The sequence below is a fragment of the Crinia signifera genome, chromosome 1 (assembly GCF_055691185.1).
Source record: "Crinia signifera chromosome 1, ASM5569118v1, whole genome shotgun sequence".
Classification (NCBI taxonomy): Eukaryota; Metazoa; Chordata; class Amphibia; order Anura; family Myobatrachidae; genus Crinia; species Crinia signifera.
In genome coordinates, this window is record NC_139217.1 from 387579287 (window position 1) to 387603627 (window position 24341).

Consider the following 24341-nt stretch of genomic DNA (forward strand, 5'->3'; position numbering starts at 1 on the left):
GTTAGCAGCTCCGAATTCCTATACAGTAAGTGTAAGATGAACAAAATGCCTTACCCTTATGTGCTCTAGTTTCCCCATTCCCTGCTAATTGCTCATAGTTCATTATTACATTTTGATGGCTGCTTCAGCTGTTTCCACATTATCTTGGGAATAACATTAGTTTAATGATGTTTCTTTTTGTAACCAAAGCAACTCGGTAAAACACTGTGTGCGATGATCTATACTTTCTTGGCAAAATACATTTACAGACATAAATATAACCAAACCACATGTAAAATAAACAGTGAACCATTAAAAGAGAAAACTAAAGTGACTTACACTGGGAGCAATCACTGCCAATCCACCCAGGGTAGCACTGGCACGATCCATCGATTGGGTTGCAGGTCCCATTGTTGGTACATGTGCATATGCCAGCACAATTCTTTCCAAAGCGGCCACTTGGACAAACTAATTGGAATAAGTGAAAGTGTACATGCTCTTAGCTGTATAAAAGGTTTAAGATGTTGTTTTGGTTTTAACTATATAAGTGTAATAGAGAAATGACTTTTTAATAAACTTCCTCACTCTATTCAACTTTCTGTTTGCAGAAAATATAGGCCCTTATTCTGATTGACGCGGACTTTACCGCATACTTTCGGATCGCGTCTTTACGGCGTCTGCGCATGCGTGGCGAACGCAACGCGCATGTGCCACGCATTGACTCGGTACCAGTTCGGCCAGATCCCGTCCAGAACTGTTCACCGCTATCATTCGGGAAATAGGGGCGTATTATGGGCGTCATGCGGAATGACACATGGGCGTAGTTTCAAAGTGGGCAAAACGGGGCGGAAACATGGGCGGACACGGGGGAGTACACTTATGTTGGGGGGCGTACATTCGGAAACCACTCCGAATGCACGCGATCAAAAAGGGCAGAAATGTGCGGTGTCCACAAGTGTACTATTGCTTTGCGGACACCACTCGTTCATGCGGTAGGCGAACGTACGCCTAATGACTACAACCATTAACACCTGAACCCAATAGAATCTACTCCTTTACTCATTACTCACTAATAGGCCGCTTGTCAGTGCTTTAATTGAAACCATTGCTGCTTCAAGGAAACCTTACTAGTCCCCCACATATGCTGTACTTGTCAGACACTTTCAAACTGCTAACAATGGACATGACAGAATATTAATACTAGCAATACACATGTGTATTTGACATGTACTCATGAAACCACACATTTTGGGTAAAGTAAACACATTTATTTATATTCATGTCACAGTCAATGCCAGTGTGATGCAATGACCATAAAATAATACATACAAACAATAAACAACATGGCAGGAATGCCGCAAAATAAATAATAATACAAAACAAATATAATTGCACACAGATGGACTCCAGCACCTCCTATGTGCCACTGCACATGCAGCCAGTGGGAAATGAGGAGGCTGCTGGCCCTTCTACAGCAGGGCAAGCTGCACCTGACCATTCAACAGCAGGGCACCCTACACCTGGCCCTTCTGCAGCAGGCCAACCTGCAGCTGGCTCATATGCACCATCAGCAGAATCATTTGGAACACAACCGGGGACTTCACAAGATAGTACCATGGCCATCACTTCAAGTACAGCTGACAGTAATGGCAGGCAAAAGAGGGCAACAGGGGAACCACAAAGGACATATGAAGCAAGGGCTCAGCTGGTTACCCTCAGCACGTGATTGGACACAAGAAGCTGACACACACAGCACAATGGAAGATTTGGGAACACATAACGGCGGAGATTAATGCAGCCACAAGTTCATTTCCGACCACGTTTGGCCTTGGTAGGCTCCTTGGCCTGTGCAGCAGCTCTTCGGGGACGGCCAGATGCTGGGGCAGGTGGAGCAGATGATGTGGAGGGGTTGGCTGGTCTACCCCTCCTGCCAGCAGGGAGTGTTGCCGGTGGTAATGCACCAGAAACGGATGCCATTAGGACCCTGTTGCTGGTAACCAGCTCCACCATAAGCTCATTATGGTGGAGGAGGAGATCATTTTGGCGGGTGGCTTGCTCGGCCAGCACCTGAGCACTTGCAGCCATGGCCTGCATGCTCGCAGCCATGGACTGCTGGGTGCTGACCAAGCTCGCCAGGATCTCCTCGGTCCTACGCACCCGTTCTGATGCCAAGTCTCCCTGCTGGTTGATGTCCCCAAGCACCTCGGCCAAGGCGGCCAAATCGGCTTGGGCCGATGCCTGCTGCTGCACAGGCCTACCTCTGGGGCCAGGTGGCACGGACTCCTCCACCTCCTGAACAGAGTCGTCACCAAGCGGTGGGGTGTCTGTGGGAAAAGATAAACACAATTAGGAGACATTCTACGATAATTACTTGCACAAGTTTATGGCATGACCAATATTTACCTTCCAGAAAAGACGCAAACACTTCAGCTGGGGCCTCGCTATCCATCGTGCTCACCCCCCTGATCTCCTCAACTGATATACAGCTCTCGGCCATCACCTCCAGGGGGGTGAGCTCTAGCCCTGATGGCATGGGGCCGGCCCCAGATGTCTGGCTGTGGTCCCACCGCTTGGTCATCTTCCTCTTCAGGTTGGTTTTGAAGTCCTGCCACCTGCAATGTAAGTTGACATATTAATACATGTCACTCCCAATGTTAGCTGTTGCAGCCATTGCTCTGTGCTACATATTACAACATGTGATTAATGTCCCATATATAATATTACATGCAACTATGATATCAACCGTTACAATACACATTCACAATCACCCTACTCGAACTCTCAACGAAATAACATGGCAATAATGTATGTGTATCGTAACAACCTCACGGCCCATTTGCTAAATGCATCTAAGCATCAATTCAATCATTACTTGGCTATTACTGCCCACATGTATCACAAAACAACTTGCCTCTTCTTCACATGGTCCGTCTCACGAACTTGTGGCGCTACTTCATTAATCTCTGCCGTTATCTGTTCCCAAATCTTCCATCTGCGTGTGTGTGTCAGCTTCTCGGATGGACACTCTATCCAATCACGTGCTCGGGGAACCAGGATGGCCAGCTCCTGTGCTTCATATGCCTTATTTCTTGTAGTTGGTTCCTCTGTTGCCCTTGCTCTCCCCTTGCCACGTCCTTGGCCACGCCCCCTGTCACGTGTCGCTGCACTTGAAGTGCTGGCCATGGAACTACCTTGTGAAGTCCCCGGTTGTGTTCCAATCAATTCTGCTGATGGTGCATATGAGCCAGCTGCAGGTTGGCCTGCTGCAGAAGGGCCAGGTGTAGGTTGCCCTGCTGTAGAATGGTCAGGTGCAGGTTCCCCTGCTGTAGAAGGGGCAGCAGCCTCCTCATTACCCACTGGCCGCATGTGCAGTGGCACATAGGTGGTGCTGGAGTCCATCTGGTCAAATAGTTGCTGCAGCACTGGGTCCACCTCTGGTTGGGATCCAGACATGTTAGCAACAACATTGTCACCTTCTAATACACCTTTATATACTGTTTGTGTAATCTGTTTGGCGGACATCAGTGGCAGCTGCGTTCCGTGCGTGAGCGTACGTCGCTGTATTTTCGCGCCGCATACGGTGGCGGAAATTACATTGTGTAAAACCTGGCGAAAGTTCTACATGAAATACTGGTCACCAATGCTAACATTGCATAGAATCTTCTGATACACCTGTGACTATTGCACAATACACATGCTATTTGCTAGCATGACATGACATTTCATTCATGACTACTGTGGTATTGTGGCGTTTTAGTGCAAGCTAAAAGTAGCCCAATCCCTTAGAGAATCCAGCCCACAAGTCATGCAATACTCATCTCTACTGTTATAGACCACACATGTGAGAGCCCTATAAATAGTGACTTCCTGCTAGAATCATTTGTCTCCAGATCTGGACTTGTCAGGGTCTAAGGTAAGCTCTTCCATGCTCCTTGTAGATATGATATCCATTAACAATGTAAGTGTATGAATGTATGCACCATTGCCTCACTGACTACAGATTGTTGGGCCAGCAAAGTGGTGTATCATTATTGCAACATGTCACATGTTCACTATTTCACTCACAGGTCTTCAACCTGTGTGGGTTCATCTATTGCAGGACAACATGTCCCAGCAATAGATGAAATGTGTCATAGTACATGATGTCGGCAAAAAATGCTGACACCTTTATCTGTGTGTTTTGGACGGTGTGTATTGAGTTCATATTATTGTGTCATCATTAGAGAGTCAAATGGATCTGCGGGATTTCACGGGGCGGCCATCTATTGTACGTATTGAAGGCTACAAATCTATTTGTAGTGGGATATGGCCATTATGTGCATAGGTGCATCAGTATTTATGTTCATTTCTTTATAGGTTGCTGAAGCTATTATGCGCTACATGGAGAGGAGGCTAAGGGCACTTGCGGCTCTCCCCACTCGTCGGCCAAGGAGGCCAGGACGTGCTAGAATCTATCGCACACGGGTGACTCTGTTTGCTATGCCCGATGATGAGGTACTTACTAGGTACCGGTTACCGCCACATGTAATTCTGGATCTGCTCACCTTAATTCAGAGCGATCTGGAACCTCTACACGGGATCACGACAGCAATTCCGCCTCACACACAGCTGCTGGCGGTGTTGCATTTCTGCGCCTCAGGATCATTCCAACAAGTAGTGGCAGTACTTGCTGGAATATCTCAGCCGGCCTTCTGCCGAATCCTGAGGCGTGTGACGTCGGCCATGTTCAGGCGCAAGGGGCACTTCATGGCCATGACATTTGCCACCGAGACCCTGCGCAGAAGCCAGCAGGCCTTCCATCAAATTGCTGGCTTCCCTAATGTGATAGGGGCTGTGGATGGCACCCATGTACCATTTGTGCCTCCATCTCGAAGTGAGAAGATATATAGGAACCGCAAATTGTTCCACTCACTGAACGTGATGGTGGTATGTGGCCCATCCATGGAGATTCTCGCCTTCAACTCGAAGTTTCCCGGAAGTGCCCATGACTCTCATGTCATCCGACAAACCGGGATATGGCAAAGACTCCAAGAGCTGGAAGGCCGTGATGCGTGGGTTCTGGGTGACTCCGGTTACCCATGTACGCCCTGGCTACTTACGCCGTACAGCTACCCAGCACCGGGCCCACAGGAGGCATTCAATCGGGCGCATGTTGCCACCAGGCAAGTGGTGGAGCGCTCAATTGGCCTTTTAAAAGGTCGATTTAGAGTGCTCCACCGCACTGGTGGTGACTTACAATATGCGCCTGAAATGGTGTCGAGGATCGTGGGCCTGTGTATATTTTTCCACAACATTGCTGTGCGGCGTGAGATACCCTTTGATGAGTGGGAGGTACCATCTGAGCCGCAAGATCCGCCCATGCGCCCATCCCGCGCCCCTGAATGCCGGAGGGGATACCAGCTGCGGGACTCTGTGGCGCAAAGATACTTCAGGTACATGTTATCGAGTTGACAGAACACACCAATTATTGTAAAAATCACCCCTTCAAATAAGTACAGTGTGTTAGTTGTCAGTGTTACAACACGAAAATTAGCCAGCCTGCCCTCCTAATGGCAAAGAAATAGGAGATATTTATCATATGTGCTTAGTTTTGGGGGAAGTTAAATATAGGTGCTAATTATTATACCTTGTTCAAGGGATCTTATGTGTTTGTTATATCTTCATTATTGTAGTTGATACTATCCCTGATGACTGGTGAGTACATTGATTTATTCTGTAATGTGTTTGGGATTTTTTCATGTGTTGATGTCTGATTTGTTTGCAGATATATATATATATATATATATATATATATATATATATATATATATGCTATTCGAATTTATTCACATGTTTCAACATTTCAAGGAGCAGGCAGCCAGGCAGGCAGGCAGGCAGCCAGGCAGGCAGGCAGGCAGGCAGGCAGGCAGGCAGGGCTGGTGTATAATGCTGGTCTCAGGATACCTGCAAGTGTGTGTATGTGTCTTTTACACATAAATGTACGCATACACATAGATGCATAGAGTAAATAATGCTAAGTACAGCTAGGCGTTGCTAAGCTATAGCACGCGTTGCTTGGCGGAGCGAGGCGTCATTGGATTTGCTAAGTGCATACACACTGTGTTTTATATATATCAGATTTGTTCATTGCCATACATCAACACTACTGTTTTGAAGGCATGCGAATTTGTCACCATTTGTGTTTGCGCAGACACGCTGTTCATGTAAAGATGAACAATAAAGTTATTAACACAAATAACTGTGATCAACCAATGCCACCACCTGATTGGTTGATAGATGCCATTGTCAACATGGCGGAGACACGAAGGGCAGAACCCTTCACACATGCGGAGCTGAGGGTTCTTGTCTCCGTCATGGAGACAAGGCTGGGCCGTGCAGGGCCCTTTATCACGAACCGGCATAAGCGGAGGGCCTATGCTGCGGCAGGGCGCCGAATTTACGCCCGCACTCGGGTGCGTAGGTCCCTCGGCCAGCTGGAGAGGCGGTGGTCGGACCTCCGCAGGCGCCAGCCCCAGCTGCTCCAGCAACTCAGGGGCGAAATTGCTGATTGTGAGTATTTTAGCTATGAAATTTCGCACTTACAACATAGCATATATAAACAATAAAATGTGTCTCATGATAAGTGGGTGTCCATGGGTTTAAAAGTCCATAGACTGTTATGTGTGCTTCTTCCTGGTTAACATGCAGTCATGTGGCTTTTATATGTAATGCCATAGCATTGAGGATTATGATGCATACAATGTGCCAGATCTAATATGTGTTACACATTGATAAATGCCTGGGTTGTAATGTGTGAACAAATTACTACCAATCACATACTAATTTAAATGTCACAATTTGGAATCCATTAACAGTAAGGAGCTACTTTCTTGCATCGTTTGCCATCATTATCACCCTTCCATGTATGTCTTGTTATGGATTAATACATGTGCCCCAATGACCCCACATTGACCATGATGTTTTTTTCTACCACACAGCACGAGCCCAAGCACGACAGGCCCGTGAAGAGGCGGAGGCAGCCCTGGGCCAGGAGGAGGCCCAAGACCCGGAGGAGGAGGTGGCGGCAAGGGTGGAGGAGGAGGAAGTGGAGGAGGAGGAGATGGTGGTGGAGGAGGAGGAAGTGGAGGAGGAGGAGATGGTGGTGGAGGAGGAGGAGGTGCGTGAGGAGGTGGTGGAGGAGGATGTGGAAGCGGAGTTGGTTGCGGAGGAGGAGGTGTTGGTGGCGGAGGAGGAGGTGGAGGAGGAGGTGGTGGTGGTGGTGGAGGAGGAGGAGGAGGAGGAGGAGGAGGAGGAGGTGGAGGAGGAGTTGGAGGAGGTTGTTGTGGCAGAGGAGCTGGCGGAGGAGGGGGCTGAGGAGGCCACGGTTGCCCCGGAGGAGTCGGATGACGATGGGGAGGAGGCGTGCCAGGCCCCGGAATACCAGCAGATCGGTATGTTAACATAATGCATCATTCATGAAGTAGTTGTACTGGTATTTGTTATGTTGCACTGGTGATAAAAAATTTTTGACCCATACTATTCATATAGACCCCAAAGTGGGTAGCTACAGATACAGGTACGGGTTAGATGGGGTGTCCAAGGCATCCCTTTCATCCAGGACACCTCTGAATTACACCGGTTTGTGGGATGGCTTGGAGCTCCATTTTGACTGCCACATAACCGTTGTAGTTAAACAGGATCCTGGAGTAAAGGGATGAGTGGATCATTTGTGGATTAAATTCACCTGCTGCAAGCGTTGATTATGACCCATCAAATAGTGGAATCTATATTGTTGGTGAATGTTATTTATAAACTATAGGATGTATGCTATAAATGGAGTATGGCCCGGCCTACCTTGGAATGGAGTCAGAAGTTGCCAGTGTCCCAGGAGCCTCCTCTACCTAAACACCCCCTGTAGTTCTGATTGTTTTTTTGCCCTCACAGAATTGTAGCTTGGTTTAGACAGAATTATGATTTTGAGGATGTGTACTGTGCATTCCTGACATTTGCATAACTCCCATGCCACGAACCATCACTGAACTTAAACTGAGCAGATTGTGACAAGTTCTTATTGACGGAGGCCATGACCTGGTTGTCATTGGTTAGTCATGGGTGGGTTGTGACTGAGAAGAAACAATATGACTGTTATGTCTTCTGCAGAGTAAAGGGTATAGGCCAAAAAATACAGTATGTAGTAAATAAGTTAGCATGTATGTATATATGTATGTGTCATATCTATTTATCTATGTGTGTCTCTATCTCTCTACATCATGGGTCCTCAAACTGCGGCCCTCCAGATGTTGTGAAACTACAAATCCCGCCATGCCTTGCCACAGTTTTAACACTTCCTTATAGCAAAACTGTGGCAAGGCATGCTGGGATTTGTAGTTTCACAACATCTGGAGGGCCGCAGTTTGAGGACCCATGCATAGATATATATATATATACACACATGTCACCTAGCATTTGTGCAATTTATGTCGCAGTATGTGAAATGTATGCAAGAATAACATGACTAATTTTTGCCCCTTTGACATGCCCACAGATGACACCACACCGGCAGATGAGGGGGTGCGTGGGGCCCTCCTGCGAGCGGAGCACCATCTGCGGCTCCTTCAAGCAGACCTGCAGGACCTCAAAGACCTGCTTATTTAATTTATAATTTTATATTTTTTTATTGATGTTAATTGTCTGGTTAAATAAATTCTTTATGCAAGTTCACAGTTGTTGGTTTTATTTGCACTTTAAATAGTATATGTGTAGATTGGTTATAATCTTTTACACAGGGTGTAATACAAACCATTGCACTTACATTGCTGTAAGGGTTAATGTGTGCAATGCATGTGTTAGGCATGCTTGTAAGGATATATTGGAATCTAATTGATTCCAATTCCAAATAAGCAGTTTTTTATGAGGATAGGTAATTGAATAAGTGGGTCATGTGATGTATTGCAGAAGATACTTCATAGTGGGTTGTTTGGCGTAAATACTCCGCTTACGTGCGGTAGCACCGCTTGGCTCCCGTTCGGATGCGGTATTCCCGAGCATACTCTGTAATACTCTGTAATACCGTGCAGAATCGGAGTGTTTCTCCCGCACACGCATGGTTTGTATGTCGTCCGTAAACACGCCCTGTTCTTAAAGAGTGAGTCCGTCCGAATGCGGAGGACACGTGGGCGTTTCTACGGACGATGGCCGCATGCGGCAAAACACCGTTGCGTGCTGACCGCTCCGTAAGAATGCGGGAATTTCCGCACAGATCAGAATAAGGGCCATATTATTGTATCATTTATTTGAGTACCACTCTGGCCTACAAGTCTACAGGTGGAGTTTGTATATTCTCCCCGTGCTTGAGTGGGTTTACTCAGGGCACTCCGGTTTCCTCACACAATCCAAAAATATACTGGTAGGTTAATTGGCTTCCAAAAAAATTAACCCTAGAATGAATGTTTGTGCGTGTCCATGTTGTAGGGAATATAGAGTGTAAGTTCCACTGGGGCAGGGACTGATGTGAATGTTCAAATATTCTTTGTACAGTGCTGCAGAATATGTGTACGTTATATAAGAAATTGGTAATAAATAATAAGGAGTTGAGTTATAAATTATATGGGATCTGGTCGTATACTGGTCAGAATCAGAATCCCAATGCCTGAATCCCTATACTGGTCAGAAGACTGCCGAGGATGGTTATGGTAGGCTGTTAATTGGAGGGGGTGTTAGGCACTAAGGGTTAGGCTGCAGGAAGGGAAGGAGGTGAGGAGCATAAGCATACTAGTATCTAAAATGTGAGGCAGGGTACTGACCATCTGGATGCCACTGTTGGTGTTCTGACCCCTGGCATCCCAAGCATTGGAATCTCGATACCATTCCAATTATATAATATCATTTTTAGTACAAACAGTGTGAAGTTGGGTGAGTCAATTAGGTACAGCTGGGTGTAGTGTAATGCTACATATTATATTAAATAAGTTGCAATTAATCAACAATAATTAAACAAAATACTTTAATCACCCGAAGGCACTGCTAAGTAATTTTGATATCCAGGCCTCTTGGTTCATCCCTTTCACTACAAAAGGTAAAAGTTCTTACCTTCATTGCAGAGTGAACCCATGAAGCCAGCTAAGCAGTCACACTGGCCTGTTACATGGTGGCATGGCCCATTGCTGTGGACACATTGTGGGCAAGCCTGGCTGCAACGATGTCCAAAAAACCCTGGAGAACAAACTAGAAAAATAAAAGAATATGAAGTGTCTCTATAACTAAAGTCAGGCTTTATACTAAATGCAGCCACATGCTAACACTCACTTCTTTGGCATGTGTTTCCTCTGTACCCAGGAGCACATTCACAGATGCCATCATCTGGGGAGCACGAAGCCCCGTTTTTGCAGTTACATGACAGTGAGCAGTTGGGTCCCCAGTGTCCTCCAGCACAGCCACTGTCACAGTGAATACCTGCAAAAAAATACATTAGAATCAATAGAACATAATAAACATGAACACCACAGTATAATTTGGTGATAATGACTGAGGTTTGAGTCTGTTGTACTGTAATCTGCAAGATGTGCAGAAGACATGGCAACATCAGAGAGAACTGCATTAGCATTTGTAGCATTTGCAGATTTATACAGATGTGACACCTGGCAGGGGTGTTTTAAGAGTGGAAGAGGCCAGTGGGCAATTTCTGTCTGGGTCCCCAATCTCTCTAGCCATCAGGTATTAGTTAGTGCAGTAATAGCGTCTACTGGACATGCACAGGATTCTGGGAAACTGGGGTCACAACATTTTACTGTCAATTTCCCTTCTACGAATGCGCAAAATGCCAGAAAAATGACCATTACACCATCTTCCCAGTGATTTTTTTTTTTAGAGCTTTGGGGAGGTGAGAGATATGAGTTCAGGGTGTGTGTGACCTAGGGGCCCATGTAAACTGCACATCCCAAACCCATTATAGATACACCAGTGCTCCGGCAACTTTAGAGGCAGGACAGGAGAAGGGGGGGTGTCTAACTTAGGCCTAGTACAGTAAGGGTGTCTTAGCGTAACTGCAAATAAAAACGGACCTGTGTAGAAAGTTGCATATGTCTGTAAGAGCCTGAGAGCTGCTTTTGGCCAGTAGAATTAGTAAGCCATTTCTGATTCAGCATTGAACCATAGGTACTTTCCTCTTTGTTCGTGCATCTATCATATTATTTTGGGAGTATATTTTAGCTCCATACCAAATACAATATGCATATTTTTCTATCAAAACAAATGTTTCAAATATTGCGTCTAAGTATACCTGATGTGTACATGCCACAAAGCTGGTTCATATGCTACTGGTGGTTTTTGCAACTTTACATAGGTACAGTTAGGGAGGCTAGCTGCAGGGCCAGCTCTAACATTAGGCAGCTGCCTAGGGTGCTGGTATCTGGGGGGGGGGGGGGGGGTGCCACCAAATCTGCCTATCACAAAGGGTGTCTATAAGGAACACATCCTTGGTGGATGTGAATCTCTAAAGCTGCCACCTCCACACTTACACTTGAGGGGCTGGAAAGTGGATATTGGTGGCAGCAGTAGATTGAAGATTTGCCCAGGATGCCAAGTGGCCTTACATCAGCCCTAGCTATATGTAGACTTATTGGAGACCTTAGCCTCAGCCTTCTTCATACCTCCCAACATACAGGTTTCAAATCTCAGGACTCACAGTGCTGGCGTCTGATAAGGGGTGTGGCCTTGGCAAATAGGCGTTACCCTCCGGAATGAGCCAAGTCTCCTGTTTGCCATCACTGTGAGGACATTCCCAGCACTCTGTAAGCTGCTGGCATGCACCCAGGCCCTCTGTCTCCAATACATAGACGCTGTGCACGTGCTAAGCAGAGAAGTGGATGACAGTGGGCCTCCCAACTGCCCCCCCCCCCCCCCCCCGCTGTGGGCATCAAGAACGGGGCTGTCCCGTGAAAATCATGGCAGATGGGAGATATGCATCGCAGATACCAATCACCTAATTGGGCAATAACAATATATATAAAATACCTTATAGAATATAATGCAATACAAAAGGACCAGCCCAATATGAAAAAATCAATATGTTTTTGAAAATCGGAATTGTACTCAGTCACTTGGAGCAAGGAGCAATTATCCTGGTAACTTCCCCATGTGTTTGTAAATTACTGTTAAAGCATTGAAAGTAATTGTTAAAATTACACAAAGAGGATCCTGTGTCCAACTAATATAACAAGGATGAATAGAAGACAGTTATGTAAACTTGTAAACTTAAAAAAAAAAAAAGTTAAACCTTTCTCCTGTGACATAGCCATGGGGTTAATTTCTAATTAGCTCTGAGCAGATTACTATTAATCCTATAACAAATGATGGAGGCCATGAAGGAAATCACGTAATTTGCCCGTTACAGGGCGATGCACTGCACAGCTCATTCATTGTCTGTTTTGTTCAAAACCCCCCTTAACCTCGTGTTATTAAACCACAAAGAAGGAAATCCCTGACCAGGACACTAATCTCCAGCCAAGAACAAACCTATAACGTGAACTCTAAACTATGACTGCTGCAGACCTGCTTCACAATGTTACAATGTTGCATTTTAGATGTAACACAGAACAATCAGAAACCTGGGGGTTTATAAAGAGTGGGAAAATATTCTACTATTCACACTTTGCCTGCACATTACATGCCAGCAAATGTCCCAAATCTAATTGTGTCTGCTCCGCATTAACAGTCATATCTGGCTGACAACTGAATAGGTCATTTGTTTCCACGAGAGAAGGAATAAAGACAAATATTCAGCTTCTATACGTTTTGGAGTCTTGGCAAACTCCCAAAGTGTGTAAAGTCTCTTATTTCACATACAAACTGATGTGTATAGTGTGTGCGACAGTCCATGTTTTGGCTGTTATCTACAATAAGTTACTTGTGGTGAAGCTTCTGGAGCAGGACACGTTTTCTGACAGATTTTGGTCTGTTTTGATGTCGAGAAGGAGATTTGTGAAGGAATGTTTTTTTGCCAGGGCTCTAGACAATGAGGCCTTTGATGGTCTGTACAAGTTGCTAGGCAATTACTGAAGGCTCATGATAAAACTTCACCCAGCCGCTCAGAAGTGCTCATGTCTTGTGCAATCCACATTCCCTCAAGCAGCGGTTCCAATCAACAACAGTTTGTCTCCTATAGATCCCTAAAGCAGTGTTTCCTAAACTCAAAGCATCATAACAGTCCAGGTTTTAAGGATATCCATGTTTGAATGCAGGTGACTTAGGAGGTTATTCTAGTTTGATCGCTCCCCTGCACATTCACACAGGGGAGCGATGTTTAGCGACTGCACACACACACACATAAACATTTAAGCGCATGTGCAGCCACATTGTACAAGTGGCCATGGCAAATTGATTATTTGCCGGCCTCTTGTAGACACCAGTGCGTGTGGGGGGGCGTGGTTGCGCCCATGGGAACACCCAGTGTTTCATGGGTGTTCCCATAAAAATGCTGGGCGCTAACATGGAAATTCGCCCGTGATTGTCCGATAGGCGGCCAATAGAATCATTTGGGGGAGAGGCTCTGAAGATGAAACTTCAGCAGCTCTCCAGTGCGATGGTTACGGGACTTGCGGTTTGATATTTTTCTGAAGAACCCTGGACTACGGCGGAACCAAGAGGACCCATCTCCGCCGGAGGACCTTGGTGAGTAGAATTTACTTCCACAGGTCCCCCAAAGGATTTCTACGGACCCCAGACCCAGGATCGCCGGAGCCCCGGACCCCCCGACTGATGGACGGGACCTACCTACGGGCTCAAGATAGGTAAGTATCAATATATATGGGCTTTGTATGTATTAAAGTTTTATTTTTCATGTGTCAGTGTGTTTATTTAACTATTTCTATTACTGTGGAACTACAAGTTCCAGTGGGCCCTTTAATACCCCACATGCTGGGACTTGCGGTTCTCCAAGTCCCAGCATGCAGGGGAGGCTTGCTGGGACTCATATTTCCACAGTATTAGACAATAGTTTTTCAATCTATTTTTTACCACTTTAATCAGCCAGGGGTACCGGGGACAGCACCAGGCTTCAGCCTGGGCAGGTAAGTTCTGGAGGGGGGGCCCACTCCCCCAGGACCCCTGCCCAGGCTGACTGGTCAGTAGGATTAATGTTTTGGCCGCGGGACCTTACATAATAAGTGTCCCCCGGCTGTGACATTACCCTGCTAGCTGGTTGTGTCTGGGGCTGGTTCTTAAAATATGGGGGGGCCCCTATTCATTTTGTCCCCCGTATTTTGGGAACCAGACTCGGCCCTGGAGCTTGTTTTAAAAAATCAGCAGAGCCCTACGCCAAATTTTCCCTGATTTTTTTAAACCAGCCCTGGCTCTTTGAGCCTGGTGCTGGTCACGCTGTTTTTTTAATGTATTTTTTTTTTTTTTACACTGAAGCCTGCACGGATCTGACTGATTGGTGCAGGCTAAAGCCAAATACGGCAGGAAAATTATGCGTATTTGGCCAGCCATTACGGACAATTTATGCTAATTAGCGGCCGTATTTTCAATACAGCCGCTTAGTAAATTAGGAATCACCATTCGTGATTCCTATTTGTATTGTCCGATGGCGTATACATTCGTATTTGTAAATACAAATACAAATGTGCCATAAATACGAATAACAATCTGTGTATTTTTGGCATTGTAAATGCCAAAAATACGAATACGCCTAAAAAAAAATCATATTTTACTATACAAATATGATTTTTTTTTTAGGCGTATTTGCCTTAGTAAATTTCCCCCTAACTGTGGTCATAAACATAAACTAACAAGTGGTCAGCTGTTTATTTACCAGCTGGAAATAAGCACTCCAACATTTAAAGCTCTCTAAGTGCCTGTTTTTTTTTATATCTTATTGTAAAATATCTGGAATACTGTAAGTACAGAAAGAAATTTAGTTTAATCCAATACTCTACTAGATCTACAGTATATATAAATCTGATGAACCCCAACCAGTATAAATGGGATGGAATGTAATAGCGCCTGTGTCCAGATGACCAAATTCTAAGGGTTTTTTAAAGGGTTAATCATTTAAAGACAAAATCCTGCTTTGTTAATGATTGCCCCTTTATAAAAGTCTGAATTCACCCAATATCCCACAAGGCTGCTGAACTCGGACACTATTACATCTCGCTCATGGAATTTGATTCTTCACCTTGGCAATATATATATATATATGTATATATATATATATATATATATATATATACAAGAGCAAAGAAAGAACGGGCGGCACTCACGGGTTTAAATCCAAAAAGCAAACTTTAGTGCAGGTGTCACATAGAACCGACGTTTCAAGGCTTCTATGCCTCTTTTTCAAGGTGTGAACGTTCACACCTTGAAAAAGAGGCATAGAAGCCTCGAAACGTCGGTTCTATGTGACACCTGCACTAAAGTTTGCTTTTTGGATTTAAACCCGTGAGTGCCGCCCGTTCTTTCTTTGCTCTTGTATACATCCTATACTGGGAAGGCAACACGGTCCCTCGCAGCCAGACAACCAGAGTGCCGACCGTCCTCCGCATCTATATATATATATATATATATATATGTATATATATATATATATATATATATATATATATATATACATATATATATATATATATATATATGTACTGTACTGTACTTCAAGCAAACTACTTTGCAGCCTAAAGCTCATGAATTACACAGGTTATGTGGCTGGCCGATGTCACCTCCGTTTGATCAGCTAGAGAACCAGTGCCTCAGTATAGGGGGATAGTATCGCAAGCCAAGTCATGCTGCCAGCACACAGTAGAAATATATGATCCAATTTGACACTGCTAAATTTGAAACAGAATTCTTGCAAAGTTGATACAGCATGTTCCTATGAGGATTTACAACCTACCTGCCCACCCTGCCAGGCAACGACAGTACCCAGTGACTGGGTGACAACCATCAGCATGGCTACAGTCACAGCGTTCAGTGCAATTCATGCCATAGGTGCCATCCTGCAAGTACATAAAAATGCATGGGACTATAATATACAACTCCTATTTTAGAGATTTTAGAATGTCAGGTCTTGTGAGCAGTTCCATAATTGTTAATTTTGTGGATTGTAGTTACATATCTGTTCAATTGTGTCTGTATTTACTGTATACTGTCTAGCCATGCATTCTTGTGCGTTATTTGCCCATGTAAGGAGCTACACAACTTTTGTGATGCCTTAAAAATAATAATAAAATAACAATGACATTATATTGAGATATTAAATATAATAGAAACAGAGGATATTTGAGAAATGCTTTATTCAATATGTAATATTTGGAAAAGTATTAAATCAGGGGTGTCCAAACGTTTTGTGAAGAGGGCCAGATTTGGTGAAGTGTAAATGTGTGGGGGCCGACCATTCAGCCTGACATTCTTTGAATCATTAATCACATCAGAATGGTCCCCCACTCTGCCCCCATTCACTGTATTTTCCCCAGCCTGCCCCTAATGTATGTCCCCCAGCCTGCCCCTCCTTCACTGTATGTCCCCCAGCCTGCCCCTCCTTCACTCTATGTCCCCCATTCACTGTATGTTCCCCACTCTGCACCCATTCACTTTGTCCTCCAGCCTGTCCCCCCTTCTCTTAATGTCCATCAGTGCCTCCATTCATTGTATGTCCCGAGCCTGACCCTGCTCCCCCTTCTCTGAATGGCCATCACTGCCTCCATTCACTGTATGTCCCCCAGCCTGACCCTCCTTCACTGTATGTCCCCCACTATGCCCCCTCCCTTCTCTGTATGTTTCCCAGCCCCTTGTGTGAGCCAGAGGAAGGAGAGGCAAAGCAGGTACTGCAAGGACAGGAGATGCTTGGGCTCCCGCTCCTGCCCTCCTCCGCTCTGCAGGTTACGGGAGCAAGCTTCCCCCCTCCCCACACACTGCTGTCACTGTGATTGTGGAGTAGGGCGATATACGATTGCAGCAGCAGGGGTAGGACACCAAACACATTTGACTGTGACAGCACGGGCCGCAATTATATCTTCAATAGAACTCCCATCTTAGTAAATTTACCCCTATAACTGAGTTTTGTTATTAGCTATGCTAGCAGTATGCATATTTTAACAGAAATTTTAATCACATATATAGTCTACTTAAATAGTGCAAGGTAAGCAATACAGTGAATTCAATGTATAGAAGACTCTAGGAGTTATACCTGGCATGGAAGCTCGCAGTTCACCGCTCTCCAGCCAGGCGGGCAGGTACAAGCTCCAGTCAGAACATTGCAGGCCCCTCCGTTCTGACACTGGCAGGTGAGATTACATCCCAGACCCCAGGAACCTCGAGGACAGTTTATGGAGCAGTCCACACCATGCCAACCTAATAATAAAATAGAATGAGTACACATATAAAAGTCATAGGCGATTCTTCTGTAACTGGATAACCAATATGAAGCTTTAAAGTCTACAAGTTCTAGGCCTTTCTGTATAAATACCAGTATCTTAGAATGTAAGGAGACATGAAACAATTGTCACTTTACATTTAGTGGTACTTATTTATTTAGTTTGCGTTTCTTATATAGCACAGCAGATACCATTGCGTTTTACAATTGTAAACAGAGATAAAACTCCCACAAACTGGGTAACAACAGACAGACATCATAATTCTATAAAAATGATGCCTGAAATCATACCTGCTTTGCATGTACAAGAGCCATCCACAGGGGAGCACACTGCATTGTTCTTGCATATACAGGTGGAGGAGCAGTTACTCCCATATGTACCAGATGGACAAGGTATTGAACAGTCGACACCCTAGAACATCAAGTTTTAATGAGTTTAGGGACAGTGATTTCTTGACACAGTGATGGTTGTTAATATATGTTAATGCTGATATAGAAGTATAAATCTGCTAAAGGCGAATCTGCTCATAAAGCAAGTTCATTGTCTGGTTATAAAATGTCATGCACCATTACTCATTACAGAAAAACAGCAGAGGGGCATTTCCTTTCCTTTAATACATTTTTTACGACATAAGTGAGAAATGCTGTGGTAGGAGGCACTTTTGTAGTAACATAGTAGTTGAGGTTGAAAAAAAAGGCATACGTTCATCAAGTTCAACCTTTTTGGGCCCTTCCTGTAACCTTTTAGCAAGAGCCTGATTCAGGCGCTGACCATGGAATGATTTCTCCAGCCTTTCGCAAATACAAATCCCACCTGCGTTCGCATGGGAACACCCAGCATTTTCCCGGGCGCAGCCACAGTTTTTGCACAGAACTGTGCATACAGTACATGTAATTATTCCTATTATGCACCATGAATAGGGCAAGAGCAAGTGTGTGGTGGTAAATGATGGCATCTGTGATATCATGATAGCGGCAATATGGCCACAGAAATCTATTCAACTCAGCGGATGAGCAAACAAACACATGCGGGTCAATTCAATTGCTGGAGATTTTTTTGCCCCGCAATTAGGGAGTTAGTCAGGGAGGATCTCAAAAGTAAAATATTTCTCAATGGGCAAAACCATTTGTTCTGCAGATGGGGCAAATGTAACATGCTCAGAGAGAACATGTTGGTTCCGCCTATATTTGGTGTTGCCCATGTGAGGCCACTTCTTAAAATTCTTCCAGGGTCACTTTTAGATCCCAAACCAGACCTGGGCCTCAGTAGGTCTATTTAAGTGAATGTCTCATTGCACTGCAGCTCATCTTCACACAAGCAGTAAATGTACCATTGAGAGAAATACATTGGCAAGAGTTGCGGCAGTGTTATGTGGTTTCAATAGGCCTACCGTGGAACAATTGCTCCTCGAGCAGAGTGTAAGCATTTATTAAATACATGAACAGACTATGGGCCTAACCCTAATCTGTTTGGTAAACTGCACAGTTTACCGAGCAGTTGTGGCGCCGCCTCGGCGAATCCCTGCCCCCCGCCACCATATTCCATCACAACCATGTGAAAGGGTGTATTATGAAAACACATCCCCTTGCATGTCTCGCAGCAGGAGAAATCATTCAATGGTTGGCAACCATTACCTGATTTCTCCTGGGTTCGCAAATATACAGTATATTTGCGGGCAGCTGGATGAAGACATGATGTCAGCAGCCCGCCTCTGACACACTTCATCCTGTCTGCATTGGCATGTGATCACTGGCCGTTCCCATGCCCCATTGCCCCCACTGCCCTGCCTTATCCCCCCCTTCCCCGCGTGAGCGCCATGCCGACTGTGCAGGTCAGTGGAGGTGCCCGACAGAAGCCCTGCACATGCGCATATGAGAATATGCACATGGGCAGAAGTTTACCATGGGTTCCCTATTCAAAAACCGATAGATCTAGAATCGGCCCTAAGCTGGTTACCCACAGGTGTGTAGAGGGGGCTACATAGAAAACTAGGTTAACCACAGGTAACAGTGTTGGGAATGAATATACAGAAGATAGTACCCTGCATTGGGTATTCTCTAGGTGCCCTTCCTGTATACAGTACATCCACCTATTTAAAGTTACCCTAGACTGCTGTAATGTGCTACAAGGAGAACCCCAGGAGCTGTATGACCACAATTCAATATAAAACTCCACTGATAAGTAAAATACACTTTTAAATCTTCAAGCTGTTTCTATGGATTCTGTTATTCTCTGAAACCGCAGATGCTGCCAGTTACATAAACCTGGGTACAGCTGCTGTTGTTCCGATATGCTGGGGCTAACAAAATATTTAGGGACTGTCAGAGCACGGAGAGGTTTTGGGGGTTCCGGCTAAACAATTCAGCTTGCATTAAGACACCTATATTCTGTGAGATCATACCCTTCATTTTTTAAGTAACTGAAGGGAAATAAATGGGTCTTAAAGGAAAAAAAGGTTCTCAATAAAATGTGTCTTAAGCTGGGTACATACACAAGGATGTATCTGTCCAATCTGTGTGTACATATCCAGATAAATCTGTAGATGGATTTGTCTGTCCAATCTGTCTGGTGGGAACAAAAATCTGGTGATATATATGGGATATATATATATAGACATGACAATCTACCACACAGTCCTTTTGGGAAAATAGATAAAAAAAATTTGGGGGGGTAAATTTGTTAAATCTAACAGATGTGACTAATTTGTGACTAATTTGTCTCAATGAACATTGTATGTTTTCCAGTTTTGGGAGCAAATGGTTGATTGTTATTTGCTCCCATACATAACCAGATGTTTGTTCCCGCCAGATAGATTGGGCAGATACATCTTTAGGTGTGTACCCAGCTTTATTCCACCAAGTCATTTGGTGTAAAAAACTGCAATCAACATCAAGCCAACTTGCAAATTAGGTGTATAAATGTAAAACTAAAGTGTAATAAACGTAGATATCACTACAGTCAGTTGTGACAGGCATCTGAGTAGATTGTGCTCATTAATGGTAATCAAAAATGGTTTATATGGGTCAGCTGGAAAGATCATTGCTATTGTCTGAGAATGTGTTACATTATAGTAACCATCACAGTTACAATTTACACATTTTTGTTTACTTTCTATATAATGCAGATAATATGCCGCATCGATGATGCACCCACTTTGAGAATACAAAACCTGTACAATATAGATGTTGGCGCCATCTTGCTTGTGGGAATTGACAACTACACCAATCATTAACTGCTATCAGAATTCAGTCTTCACCAGTGTAAAGTACAGGAAGTAGAAGAGATTAATTTGTGATTTACCGTAAAACCTGGAGCACAGATGCATTTTCCAGTCACGCTATCGCAGTCTGCACCATTTTGGCAGCTGCAGATCTGCTGACAGGATTCGCCATAGAAGCCGGGAGAACAAGTCTCATTGCAATAAAGGCCAGACCAGCCGGGCTTACAGGAACATTCTCCAGACATAGGATGACAGCTGAGAGGACAGGATGAAAGAGACAAGTGAACAAATGATTCAAACACTGAATATGACACCATGGGCAGACTTTATGCCAGTTTTCTCTCTTGACGTTACATTTGGACAAAAGTGCTCAAACCAAATGATTTTTAAGTGATCAAATATTATGCTAACGTTACAATGAACATATGGGATATGTACATTATTCAGGGTCAATAATTTAGAATAACAGAATATATTGCAATAAAAAAATAATAATAAAACCCAACTTTTCATGTTAACATTGTAATATACTTTAGTTTTAATCTTTATTTGTCAGCCATAATTTGACTTTCTTTTGTTATACTTGAAAAGAAACAAACTTCATTAAAGTAGATTTAAAAAAATCCTAAATGCTTGTGGGGCAGATTTAATAAACTTGGTGAAGTGATGAAGGGTTTTTATCACCAGCCAATCAGCTCCTAACTGTGCTGTTGGCTTTTTTATAGTTGACAACCTTTTAAAAATACCATCTGGGTAATAACGTAGGGAAGATGCAGGCTGGAGGTGCAGAGTCATTGAATGATGAATAATGTCGTTGTAGCCCTGCCCATTCATTGTGGCTCCACCCAATGCTAATCAAAGGCCATAATGATGCAATTCACTGCAAATAATCTCATCAAGATCAAGCCTGTGGACCACCCACCTCATCAGAAAAGTCAGCATAAGGATGGCCATCAATGTGGTACAGGGATGGCCATCAATGTAGTACAGGGATGACCATCGATGTAGTACAGGTATGGCCATCGATGTAGTACAGGGATGGCCATCGATGTAGTACAGGGATGGCCATCGATGTAGTACAGGTATGGCCATCGATGTAGTACAGGGATGGCCATCGATGTAGTACAGGGATGGCCATCGATGTAGTACAGGGATGGCCATCGATGTAGTACAGGGATGGCCATCGATGTAGTACAGGGATGGCCATCGATGTAGTACAGGGATGGCCATCGATGTAGTACAGGGATGGCCATCGATGTAGTACAGGGATGGCCATCGATGTAGTACAGGGATGGCCATCGATGTAGTACAGGGATGGCCATCGATGTAGTACAGGGATGGCCATCGATGTAGTACAGGGATGACCATCGATGTAGTACAGGGATGACCATCGATGTAGTACAGGGATGGCCATCGATGTAGTACAGGGATGGCCATCGATGTAGTACAGGGATGGCCATCGATGTAGTACAGGTATGGCCATCGATGTAGTACAGGTATGGCCATCGATGACTGGAGTCAGAGCAAGGCTGCTGCATTTTATCTGTTTTTAATCAGCCACAAAACCTGTGTAAATCATGGGGGTTCCAAATTAAATGGATATTATGGCAATCCTAGAATAGTTTAAATATGAACTAAACTAAAAGTAAACTATAAAGATAAATGTATTTTGCATGAAACATTTTCCTTTCTGCTTAGTATGTGGCAACAAAGACAATTTGTTTATGGCTCCTGCCGGGATGCGGTCATTTGGTCGAATGCATTATGGTCGAATGTCATTACATCGAATCCATTAGGTCGAATTGCTAAAAGGTCGACATGATTCTAGGTCGACATGAGAAAAGGTCGAAATGATTCTAGGTCGAAAGGTCATTAGTTCGACAGGTCATTAGGTCGACAAGGTCATTAGTTCGACATTGTCTAGGTCGACATTCACAAAGTCGACATGGGGTTTTTCACTGTTTTTTGAGCCGACATGTGCTGACAGGCGGTATTTCATGCCCTACCATCCACTAGGGCGTGGTGGGAGAATAAAATAGTGTGCCGAGCGTAGCGAGGCACCGTGCCCGACGCATAGCGAGCGCAGCGAGCGATGCGAGGGGATGCAGTGCACTTTAAACTGTGTCCATGTCGACTGTGTTGACATTCAGGTAAAAAAACAGTGAAAAACCCCATGTCGACTTTGTGAATGTCGACCTAGACAATGTCGAACTAATGACCTTGTCGACCTAATGACCTGTCAAACTAATGACCTTTCGACCTAGAATCATTTCGACCTTTTCCCATGTCGACCTAGAATCATGTCGACCTTTTAGCAATTCGACCTAATGGATTCGATGTAATGACATTCGACCATAATGCATTCGACCAAACGATCCCAACCCCTCCTGCCATACATCCGTTACCTTGCTAGAAGTCCATTTGTCTCTACCTGAAGCAGCAGCAGCCCCAGTCTGCAGTGAAAGGCAGCTGCTGCACATAACAAACTGACAAGGTCAGCTGTGCAAAGAAACTGGCGCAGCAGTACAATAGGACACTTGTACCACTTCCAATGGGAGAATCTTCCCTCTCACTTCAAGTACAGTTCTAAGAACTAAATCAAATGTCTTGTCACTGTAAAGACTGTTTTATGAGCGTGTTCTGTCTGTCAGAAAAACATAGTAGAACCTACATGAATTACTACAGGGAGCATAATCACCAATTTTTTCAGCCATGGTAATATGCAACATCGATATAACAAGACACTTTAGTATTGTTACAATGTAAAAATCTGGGTATTTATGCCACAGGTCAAAATGTTTAACTAAATCATGAAGATTAAATACTGTTCACTGAACATCTCCGCCACCCCTGGGCTGGCATACAGTAGCTGTCGGCGCCCCTGTTAATGCTCATTAAGGTGTGCAGCCTATGTTGTCATGGTGATATCTTAAGGCTATGGGTGCAAAGTACATGTTATTAGTTCCTAGTGATCATTGCATTGGCTGACCAACAAAATGGCTGCCTCTTCTGCATATCTCACGAGCAGGGCCCTCTCTCCTCATGTGCTTTTTTTTAGAATATATCTCTGCCACCCTGATAATTGCATCAGTGTCCTGTCCCCTGATGGAACTGTTTTTATTTACCGTGTAAATAATTGTTCATCATTTTTTTGTTTTTTGCTCATCTGTTTATTGTCAAGCGCTGCGGAACCCTTGTGGTGCCATATAAATAAACTATAATAATAATAATGTATGGAAGGTGTAATGGTTAGCATTACTGCCTCACAGCACTGAGGTCATGGGTTCGATTCACACCATGGCTCTAACTGAGTGGACTTTGTATATTCTCCCCGTGCTTGCGTGGGTTTGCACCGGGCACTCTGGTTTCCTCCCACAATCCAAAAATATACTGGTAGGTTATTTGGCTCCCAACAAAATTAACCCGAAAATGTCTGTGTGTGCGTGTACATGTGGTAGGGAATTTAGATTGTAACCTCCAATGGGGCACGGACTGGTGTGAATGTTCAAATATCCTCTGTAAAGCGCTGTGGAATATGTGTGCGCTATATAAGAAACTGTTAATAAATAATAAAAATAAATGGTACTTATGTAGTATCTGGGCGTCCGATTTAGAAATCGGATCGGATCGCATCGCATCGCATGCGACCAAATCGTATGCGATGCGATGGTCAAGATTTTTCCATAGGATTCAATGTTAAAATGGTCTGAGTCCATTTTAACATATAATTCAATGGGAAAAAGGGGTCCTTTTCCTTTCCCCACTATCCAAGTGGGCATGGAGTTGGATATAAACCTGTG

The 24341-nt window shown here is 44.3% G+C and overlaps 1 protein-coding gene across 2 annotated transcripts in view; it reads right to left on the minus strand.

Moving 5' to 3' along the window:
* The window catches only part of MEGF10 (multiple EGF like domains 10), a 130887-nt gene that overhangs the window by 26678 nt on the left and 79868 nt on the right, over positions 1–24341 (minus strand). For both annotated transcript variants that reach the window (XM_083151562.1, XM_083151563.1), the window contains exons 10-16: positions 20622–20796; positions 17612–17732; positions 17135–17298; positions 15842–15944; positions 10264–10410; positions 10048–10182; positions 319–447 (exon numbers count right to left, since the gene is read on the minus strand). In XM_083151562.1, the coding sequence (XP_083007688.1) occupies positions 319–447; positions 10048–10182; positions 10264–10410; positions 15842–15944; positions 17135–17298; positions 17612–17732; positions 20622–20796 (974 nt within the window). The remainder of the gene's footprint in view (positions 1–318; positions 448–10047; positions 10183–10263; positions 10411–15841; positions 15945–17134; positions 17299–17611; positions 17733–20621; positions 20797–24341) is intronic.